The sequence below is a fragment of the Vigna angularis genome, chromosome 2 (assembly GCF_016808095.1).
Source record: "Vigna angularis cultivar LongXiaoDou No.4 chromosome 2, ASM1680809v1, whole genome shotgun sequence".
Lineage (NCBI taxonomy): Eukaryota > Viridiplantae > Streptophyta > Magnoliopsida > Fabales > Fabaceae > Vigna > Vigna angularis.
The window spans coordinates 43,015,011-43,025,982 of NC_068971.1; the positions used below are offsets into that span (position 1 = coordinate 43,015,011).

The window sequence follows — 10,972 nt, forward strand, 5'->3', positions numbered from 1 at the left end:
TTGCAACTATGAAAGAACCACGTATATATATGAGTGCTATGGTTGACAGAAAACCTAAACAAATGAAAGATGGAATGACACGTTACAAGATACACTACTCTTTTTCACTTTTCCAACACGTGAAACACTAAACTGCTGGCTGATGAACACGCACATAAACAACATTATTTCCTGAACGAAAACAAAGACTAGAGTAATCCAGAAGAACCCTTGCATGCATGCATGCATGCATGCACTTTCAACGATCTCAAGGGAAAGGAACAACACCCCCACCAACGCCGTTTCCAATGCCGCTTCCAACGCCACCACCAACACCACCACCAATTCCACCACCGGTACCGCCGAGTCCTCCGATTCCACCGATGCCAGTAGTGCCGCCGAGGCCACCACCGAGGCCACCACCGGCGTCAAAACCACCTCCTATTCCAGCACCACCTCCTGCAAAAGGTAGTCCATTGTTCCCAATTCCGGAATAGCCACCGACTCCACCGTAGGTGATGAAGTTCTTCTGGTCCTTGAGACCAGCATCAGTGGGTGCGTTTCTGGCACTTGTGGCCACAGCCAAAGCAAGAACCAAGAACAAGACACACAACTTAGCCATGTCTCTCTCTCTGTCTCTCTCTCTGTTTCACTCCCACACACTAGGAACACACAATGAGTAGTTGCAGTCTCCTTTGGTTACTCTGAGTCTGTGTGGTGAAGAATTTGGAGAGGTTGTTTCTTTATAGGGGAGAAAGTTAACTAACGGGTGAGGGGCAGTTGAGCATTGTAAATGAAACTTTAATGTCTTCACAGAGCCTTGCTGTCATCAGACACAGTGTCCCAAATTATATTTAAGACCATTTTCCTACCCTGCCACATTCGTGCATGAATCAATTTTTCCTATGGGACACGCTACCCTCACTCTGTCAAATCATTTTTATACCATTTTTAAATTTATATTTGGATTTAATTCACTTCTGTAAAATTGATGTGTAAGAAAAAAGTTGATTTTTTTTTTCATCCTGAGAAAGTAAAAGGGGCTGATGATGAATGGGAAGCACCAGCAATGGTGGTGAACTGAAGGCAAAGGAAGCAGGGACATATTATAAGCGATGTATTACAACATCGATGTTTGGAACAACTTAGATCAATGATATCCATATATGATAAATGGTACTAATTTAACAGAGTTTTAATTTTAATATGGATTTTTGTGTTAGACTTAATTCAACTTGAAGCAATGCATTTGTTTTCGCTTTTTCTTCTGTCAGAAGTGGCAAATATATTTATGGGAATTTTTACATGTAAACTTTTCAAATTTTATACACCTTTGTAGTATCTAATAAAAAGTGAATTTTTTATTTTTTATTTCATTTATTTCAAATTATTTTATATTTTAAAATAAAAATGTTATTTTGTCTGTATTGAGTAAGTATAAAGAAGAAAATGGAAGGTTTGTGTATTAGCCAGAAACTTGAAAAATTGAGCTGGCTGAAGTCTTTTATGATTCATGCTGTATTAAGTGGCGTGTATACGCGTCACAAAAAATTCATTTTACTTTGTTTTATTTTATTCTTTATCACCTCATTTCTTATTTATTATTTATTATTTTCTCTTTCCTCTTTTGTTTTTTCTTTTCATCCTTATCTTGTTTTAACTCGTTTGCAGAACAAAAAATAAGATGTATATTTATCTTCCCCACATCGAAAAGAAAAAAATATAAGAAAAATATTAAATTTACACCCAAAATAGGTGTACAATTAGATAATAGACAAAAACAATATATAAACATTATAAATATAAATGATATATTAGGAATGAAAAAAAGAAGAAGGTCGAGTTCCCTTTGTGGAAATAAGTTATAACATTCATGTTAATATTTTTTTGTATACTTGTAAAGAGTATTTTAAAGATATTAATTATATCTTTATTCGTTTATTCGTTTATATATATATATATATATATATATATATATATATATATATATATATATATATATATATATATATATATATATATATATATATAGATAGATAAATAGATAGAGAGATAAATTGATAGGTGAGGTTATTGTAGAATTTTAATTTATTGAATCGTAAAAATAAGGTTTTGGCCTTAATAGTCATTTTCAAGTTACTCCCCTAATACAATTAAAATTTTAACTACTAGAATTGTACATACGTGATGGGTTGAGGACTCGTGTACAATTTAAACACGAGGGACTAAAATTATACAAACAAAATATTAGAAATACCGAAAGTGAAATTAAGCTTACAAAATAAATTACTTTCCAAACAAATACGACATAATAAATGGCAATTTCATTGGTTTATATTATCTTACTTTATTGGGAATATCACATTTGCAAGAATACTGAACTGTTTCATTTTTTTAAACCAGCTTATGAACTTTTACGCAATGTATTTTTAACAAGAGAATTATATTTATACTTTAATCTTTATTTTACATTTTAGTATAAAGATATTTCTTAAATATAACATATATTGCATAGTAGAATAATATACAGGAAAATAAGTTCTCATGAGTGACAAAGACTGTGAACTAATAATAATAAACAATGAAAACGTAGACAGACAGACAATAAAAACGTATTTGTGTTGTACGGATCCTTTTTGTCAAAATACATAATATTAATGCATTGGAGTTTAAATAAAAATAAGGGGTGCAACTAACAATATTTTCTTTTGACAAATTAACTAATAAATACCAAAATGATGGCCCAGGGTTACAAAATCCACAATTTCTTTTTGTGTCTTCATATTTTCATCTTGCATCTCAATAAATATTAAAATCTCCATTTTACCCTTCCGGTTTATGAAATGAGACACCATCATAACTGTGAAGAGTGCACGAAGAAATAACCACCAAAAGTCCCAAGGCTTCGATTTTAGCCCCACAACTATATTCGTCCACTTTCAACAGTAAATTGCAGGGTATTTCTTCCAGCACCATCAAATTTCTTCTTCACCCCACCAACCCGATTTTGCTTTCCGGAACAAACTAGACCAATTCTGGAAATATCTTTCCTGAAGTCATTCACTCCACTCCTATTTCGGATCAAATTTTCTGAAAACATATGGAGTGCAGGAAGAAATTTGATGTGATGCATGAAAAACCTCACTAGATTGTAACCTTGCAAACAAACAACACTAAGGAATGTCAATTATTATTATTAACTTTTATTTGAATTTCAATAATTAAATTTCTGAAGGAATAAATTAAAAATAACTATTGATTTCAAAACAAATTTAACTTCGAAATTATACTATGTGAATATTAACCTTGAAATTGGAAGAAGGGTTTTAACTATTTCAAGAAATTGAAATACATTATGTAACATCTTATTAAAATAGTATAAACACTATTAAGAAATTATCACAAGATCAATACAATAAAATAGTTTAACTCAAGGAATATATATAAGATATTTATAAAGTTATCCAAAATAACTATAAGTCAAACTTTATATACAAATATCAAAAGTTATAGTTCAGGAACTTTACCTTGACCTAAGACATTAACGAATTAACCTTGTGTGTGTGGTAAGATGAAACTCATTTGCAATGGCTCTACAGAGCAATAGAAGCCACCACAAGTGCATAACCTGTCAAATTTTGACATCAATACATGTATTTGATAGGTGAAGTCTTGAATGAATGATTATATATCTTAGAATTTGTTGATATAACTTTGTATGTGTTAACATCTATATTTTTGTTGTATGAATGCTCTTTTGATAAATTAATTTACCTTTTTATCTCTGTTTGTTTGTATGTTTGTCTTCTTGTTTGTAATCATCACCTTAATGGTATGAACATATAGGAATGATACTCAGAGATGCAAATTTTTTGTTTATATCAGTCTTTAAAAGACTCTATTACGTATTTTTATTTAATGTAATAACATTCTTAATTTTATAAGATTCTTGTATATATAATTTGGTATTATAATTATATATGAATAACTTAAATAGTATCCTTTATGTTTTTTGAGTATGAATTAATTAAATAGTATCCTTTATGTTTTTTGAGTTAATTGTTCTGTGTATTAGATGCATGATGATTCTATGACAGTTGAATATTATTAAAAATTGGATCTTACGTGGAATGACACATTAATTAAATTATGAATTTAGTTTTTTCAATAAATTTAATCTAAAATACTTTTTATCTTTGTTTTATCATTTTTAACATTAAACCAATTGCAGTTAATAAAAACCTAAAAATTAGTTGATAAAACATTTAGAGATTTAAATTTAACATAAGTTTTTAAATACTGAAAATATATATGATTATATCTTATGAACTACAGAAACATTCAAACCTTTTATTTTCTGAGAAGCATGGGGGAAAACACTGTTATGTTGATTTTGTTTTATTTTTTAAAGAGAAAAAAACAACAAACAAAGAAATTAGAAAACTTTTAGGCCTACCCTAATACATTTAACCCATGTTTCAAGGTAGTTTTCAAATGGCTCTTTCACTTAGTCGTTCAACGTTGTTTTACTCAAGATGAACCATAAGAGACAAGATATGTATCCACTTGAAGACTGTTATGTTTTTTTCCTATTAAATTCCATCTCAAGACTGTTGAGTTGATTTGTATCTAACATAAAAATTTGTTAATAATTTATTGTAAATTTAATCCTAAAATAGTGTAGCCAGTATAAATAATGTATTTTATAATAGAATACTTAAAAATAATACAGCATTAAGCACACCTTGGGCATATAAAAAACTAATTTGTCATATCTTTAAAAAAATAAATAACAAAAAATGAAAAACTTCCTAAAAATACTTTTCAACCATCCATATTTCAGATGCAGACTAACGTGTGAGATTCTATAAATAATAAAAAAAAAATTATCAGCGTAATAGTTATCACCTAATTAAACATTGGTTTAAACGTAATTAATAGGTAATTACTATAAAAACCAAAATGATTTCCAAAGATCTAATTTCCATTATAATATTATTAATTTGATTTCAACTCGAGTTATGAAAATAGTTCAAGAATTGAACTTCTGTATTTTTGAATTTCAAATGTTGATTAAACCTTACAAATTAAGGATTTTACAAAATAAAACGACAAGTATATCAATTTTGTGAGTTGACTTAATGAACAATTTAGAATTATCATCATAACTAATAAACTATACAGAAAACTTTCAAATTCTTAGCCAAAAGATATAGTGAAAAACATGACTAAATAAAAATAAAGTTCTGAAAACATCACATAACACAAATGTTAACATAACAAAATAATCTAGAATAATCTATGTATCTAGATAATTGAGTATCCTCAATCTAACCATCTAAAAACATAAACATAACATAATGTCGAGCAAGGTACATGTCCAGACGGGGAAAATAATTAGTATCCAATGCAAGAAGAATAATGCAGTTAAATCCAACAAAAAAACATCAAAATAAGTTCTTTCAAAAAAAATAATTTAAGTGATGGAAAGCAAATATGATTTAGTCGACTTCCTCAATCTTGGGGCCAGCGCCACTTCCACCTGAAGGAGTATATTCATCCTCTGCTGGAGGAGCACCGCCCATGTCTGGACCGGCACCACCCTGGTACATTTTGGCAATGATAGGATTGCAGACGCTTTCCAATTCCTTCATTTTATCCTCAAACTCATCTGCCTCTGCAAGCTGGTTGCTGTCCAACCATTGGATAGCTTGCTCAATTGCATCCTCAATCTTTTTCTTGTCAGCAGGATCCAGTTTGCCACCAATCTTGTCATCCTTCACAGTGTTCCTCATATTGTAAGCGTAGTTTTCCAAGGCGTTCTTGGCCTCGACCTTCTTCTTGTGATCTTCATCCTCGGATTTGTACTTCTCAGCCTCTTGAACCATCTTCTCAATATCCTCCTTCGACAACCTACCCTTGTCATTGGTGATAGTGATCTTGTTTTTCTGGCCAGTGGTTTTATCTTCAGCAGAGACGTTCAAGATACCATTGGCATCAATGTCAAAGCACACTGTAATTTGTGGAACACCCCTGGGAGCAGGAGGAATGCCAGAAAGTTCAAATTTGCCCAACAAATTGTTATCTCTGGTCCTTGCTCTTTCACCTTCAAAGACCTGGATCAACACACCAGGCTGGTTATCAGAGTATGTTGAGAAAACCTGTTCTTTCTTTGTTGGAATTGTAGTGTTCCTAGGGATCAGGACAGTCATCACACCACCGGCGGTCTCCAAACCAAGAGATAGAGGAGTAACATCAAGAAGGAGAAGATCTTGAACCTTCTCATTGCCTTCACCACTTAAGATCGCAGCCTGGACAGCCGCACCATAAGCAACAGCCTCATCAGGGTTGATGCTCTTGCACAGCTCCTTTCCATTAAAGAAATCCTGGAGTAGTTGCTGAACCTTGGGAATTCTGGTAGAACCACCAACAAGGACAACATCGTCCACGCTTCTTTTGTCCATCTTAGCATCCCTCAAACACTTCTCCACTGGTTCCATACATTTTCTGAAGAGGTCCATATTGAGCTCCTCAAATCTGGCACGAGTAATGGTGGAGTAGAAATCAATTCCCTCGTATAGAGAATCAATTTCAATAGTAGTCTGAGCAGTAGATGACAAGGTTCTCTTCGCCCTCTCACAAGCAGTCCTCAACCTTCTAAGTGCTCTGGGGTTTCCACTTATGTCCTTCTTGTTCTTCCTCTTAAACTCTTGCACAAAGTGGTTCACCATCCTGTTATCAAAATCCTCTCCTCCAAGATGGGTGTCACCAGCTGTGGCTTTCACCTCAAAGATGCCCTCCTCGATAGTAAGTAAAGAAACATCGAATGTCCCACCACCAAGATCAAAGATCAACACGTTCTTCTCACCCACACTTGATGCTTTCTTATCAAGACCATATGCAATGGCAGCTGCAGTAGGCTCATTGATAATACGCATGACATTGAGACCAGCAATAACGCCAGCATCCTTGGTAGCTTGACGCTGAGAATCATTGAAGTAAGCAGGGACGGTAACAACAGCATTCTTCACTGTAGAGCCCAGGTAAGCCTCAGCAATTTCACGCATCTTCATGAGCACCATCGAAGAGATTTCCTCAGCAGCAAATTGTTTCTCCTCACCCTTGTAGTTAACTACAATAGTTGGCTTATCGGCAGGACCAGCAATAACCTTAAAAGGCCACAATTTGATATCACTCTGAACAGGGGCATCGGTGAATCTACGACCAATCAACCTCTTTGCATCTGTGATTCAAAACAAGAGCTTAAAAATTAGACATCAAGTACATCACTAAATGCAAAAAACCACATAGTTCAGGCAAACTGAAGCCAGAAACTTAAACGTATCTAAAATAATTCATCAAAATTTCCAAGTTAAACTATCATTTAATCTGTATAATTATCTCCTTTCTAATTTTTAGTTCATATAGATGGCCTCCTTTTATATTTAAATCTCCGTACTTGTTATTTATTCAAATTTCAGTTCCTCTAGTTGTTCACATTTTAAGTATTACTTTCTACACAAGAAAACTAATCCGATACAGATCAATTTTATTCAACTAAGTGTTCTTCTTAGGTAAGAGTGACAAAAGACAAAAATTTTACGACACATGTACAGACAACAAACCTCGGATATTTCTCATATGGAAACTAAAATTAGAAACAAATAGAAAAAAAAAAGTTAATAAAGTAACCGAATTTCTACAGCGCCGTAGATCTAAAAAACAGGAGTTCTTTTTGTGCACATCATTATCAGATATAATAAATAAACAAATAAATAAAAGAGAAGCACAAGTCTATTCATTTGCAGAGTAAAAATGTAGAACAAAAAATGTGTGCTTAAGAGATGTTACCGAAGACGGTGTTGATGGGGTTCATGGCGACTTGGTTCTTGGCGGCGTCACCAATGAGACGCTCGGTGTCGGTGAATCCAACGTAAGACGGCGTCGTTCTGTTACCTTGGTCGTTGGCAATGATTTCAACGCGGTCATGTTGCCAGACCCCGACACAAGAGTACGTGGTTCCGAGATCGATTCCGATAGCAGGACCCTCACCTTTCCCAGCCATTGTTTTTCAGCGTGTGTCTGAGACAAACAAGAGATCTAAAAGGAAGGAAGAAAATGAAAAACCACAGCGACAACACCACTGTGATTGAAGGGAGACCTAAGGAGAAGGTGATAATTAGCTTATATAATTAGGGTTTGAAGTCCTTCCAGAATCTTCTTTCAGTCCCAGAAGTCGTTGCCAGTTGGCTACACATAATTTTCACGTTTTCAGATCTGATTTTTTCTAAACAGTGGGCCCTTAACGGGCTCGACTCTCTTTCAGCCGACCCAACAAGTCCACTAACAACTTTTGGACTTATTCTTGTACCTCACAATTTTCCATTTATTCTTATTTTCCTTCATGTTTATTATATATTAAATAAACAAATATGTCGGATTTTGTAATTTGGTGTACAGTTTGGATCTAACCGGTGTTTGGATTAAAATTGGATTTTGTAACTCAATGGACATTAACATTGTGTTCACTTTCTGTAATTTAATGTACAATGAGATTTGGTGGAACGGATTAGCAAATGCGTTTTGCATTTGAACCCAAAAATTTGAAAGCTAGTGAGAGAACACGAATATGCGATATTAGCATATGAGCCAATCTTCCTTCATGGAAGGGGATTTGTGAGTGATTCATGAATTTTTACAAAAATGTATATTGTTTAACATTACTATTACACCATTTTTGGGATGCTTGTTGATGCTTCATGTTGGATTAAGATGTACTTCGTATCGTGATTTTAAAATATAAAAGGCAAAAGTTTGAGTTACAAAATCCCAACAATCTTCTCCTTGATCAAAGTTAGCATATTCAGAGGTAGGGTGTTTTTAGGTCCTTTAACATTCTGTAGTTTGTTTGTTGCTCTCCAAGATTTGTCTTTTGGAGTCACTCCAAAACGCCTCTTACTAAGGGATGTATCTTATGTGTGTATTTCATATTTTATCCGATGCGGGACTTTGTTTGTACCCAATACTTCGAAACACATCACGTGAGAGAGAGATGTGCACCTCCAATGGTGGCAAAAGGCATGGTGATAATGGAACTCGAAATAGGTAATAACATGAAGAGGAATGCAGAACTGTGTTGAAAGAAAACGCGGTTTTTGAATGATGGAATCGATTCTATGAATTCTAGTATCATTTTGGGTTTGGGTTTGTTTTGAAACCTCGTAATATATAATAATAAGAATCATTCATGCATCATTATTATTATCATTATTATTATTATTATTATTATTATTATTATTATTATTGTTATATATAGAATAGATTTCAATATATTATTATTCAAAACACTAATATATAATAATATAATTATGGACTTTGGTCATAGCTTCATAATATATAATATAATATATAATAAAAATAATAAATCATAATAATAAAATTTTAAAAAATTAATTTTAATTATAAGATTAAAACTATAATTTTATTTTTAATCTATTAGAATTTTATTTGTTTATCTATCTCATTATTCAAATTACTTACAAATAAACTTTACTCTCAAATTTATTTATAAGTCTTCATAAATTTCATTTTCAAATTGACTCACTTTCATCTTAAGTTTCTTAAAAAAAAACACAAATTTTAGTCTCAAATTTATCCATGAAACTTTTGTTCCTATATATATAATAGTACATGTAACAGCTTCAGATCCACCCATGTATGTGTGACAGTCAACCAGGCATAATGTCATTCACCAACCCATGTTTCTCATGGGAAGTAGTTGTCTTCATTGGCTAATATGCTTTGGAACATGGTTTTATTTACCCACCACTTGCTTCGTCAAGTTATTAATAATTATTAACCCACTATATAAACCATCCCCTCTTGCATAATTGCATCCTAATAAATAATGACTATAATGACATATGGAGTACCACTTTACTGGCAGAGGGTGTTTCTGCTTGGTTGCTAAAGTTGTGTTGAAATGTGATGGAGGAGTTAATTAGCGTTATATATGTATGCAAGGTTTGATAGGAGTGGGTAGGTGAGCATGACGTGCATCACCAATTGCCATCTTAATGCAGGAAGATATTGGTAGGTTGCATTTGGAGTATGCATTTTATACCCATTTTCAGTTCATATTACAAATCAAATTGATTTTCCATCATACATCATATCATCTCCAGCCATTTTCACCCTTCACCTTTTATCTTTTACCTCTACATTGCACTCTCTTACTTTCAGTCCCTTCTACATCTTTGTTGGCATGCATATGATTTTATGAAGAATGTTGTAGTAAAAGATGTAAACGTGATGCTCCTTTATGTAATGGTGAAAATTGAAGCATTGCATACCAAAATGAAGAGAAGAAATGATGGCAGTGGAACGAAGAAAAGAGGTGGATGCTTGCACAAAAGAAGGAAAGAGGAGTAAGAATGTGAGAGGAGTAGGATGGTCGCACTGCCGCGCAAATTTAGCCATTTATAAAGGATTCTCTATTTCCTTCTACGTCTCTCATTTTACATATTTATCCTTCATTTGTTAAAGTTAAATAAAAATTAGTGATCAGTTAATGATTTCCTAATCATCAGCAAATAAAAAATAAAAAAGTAACACATAATAATTATTATTTGATGAAATAGTTTTTTGATAAAAATTATATATTAAAAACAAATTTAGAAACAAATAAAATAAAATTAAACAAAAAAATATAGATGTAAAAATTAAAAAAAAAACAAATTAAAAAAATTAACAAACAAATCAAAAAAGCAAAACATACACCGACAACCTATTCAATATTATTTAACCATAAAATATAACATAAAAATTTAAATTATAGATTATATAAATATAAAATATTAACAAAAAAAGTATATAAAATATTAACAAAAAAAATTAATATACTAACCTAATTTTTCATAAACACATAAAAAGTAAAGCAAAAAAAAAAACAAACAAAATAAAAGCTTTAACGCAACTCCACTTTAGCCAACAA

General features: G+C 32.3%; 2 protein-coding genes across 2 annotated transcripts; both read right to left on the minus strand.

Moving 5' to 3' along the window:
* On the minus strand, positions 1 to 706 carry LOC108322991 (glycine-rich protein 23). The gene has a single exon (XM_017555313.2). It carries the CDS (start codon positions 599 to 601, stop codon positions 248 to 250), a length of 354 nt encoding a protein of 117 aa, XP_017410802.1. The 5' UTR covers positions 602 to 706; the 3' UTR covers positions 1 to 247.
* A 4,488-nt stretch (positions 707 to 5,194) lies between these two features.
* On the minus strand, positions 5,195 to 8,199 carry LOC108323002 (heat shock cognate 70 kDa protein 2). The gene is made up of 2 exons (XM_017555328.2): positions 7,831 to 8,199; positions 5,195 to 7,222 (listed from the first exon to the last, which is right to left on the minus strand). Exons 1-2 carry the CDS (start codon positions 8,042 to 8,044, stop codon positions 5,481 to 5,483), a joined length of 1,956 nt encoding a protein of 651 aa, XP_017410817.1. The 5' UTR covers positions 8,045 to 8,199; the 3' UTR covers positions 5,195 to 5,480.
* Between the last annotated feature and the right edge of the window lie 2,773 nt (positions 8,200 to 10,972).

Bases quoted from the DNA above. Each gene is read 5' to 3' on its own strand.
- LOC108323002 (XM_017555328.2), bottom strand. From the start codon at position 8,044: ATGGCTGGGAAAGGTGAGGGTCCTGCTATCGGAATCGATCTCGGAACC. The intron at 7,223-7,830 runs GTAACATCTCTT...TTTGAATCACAG, and splicing joins CCCCATCAACACCGTCTTCG to ATGCAAAGAGGTTGATTGGT.
- LOC108322991 (XM_017555313.2), bottom strand. From the start codon at position 601: ATGGCTAAGTTGTGTGTCTTGTTCTTGGTTCTTGCTTTGGCTGTGGCC.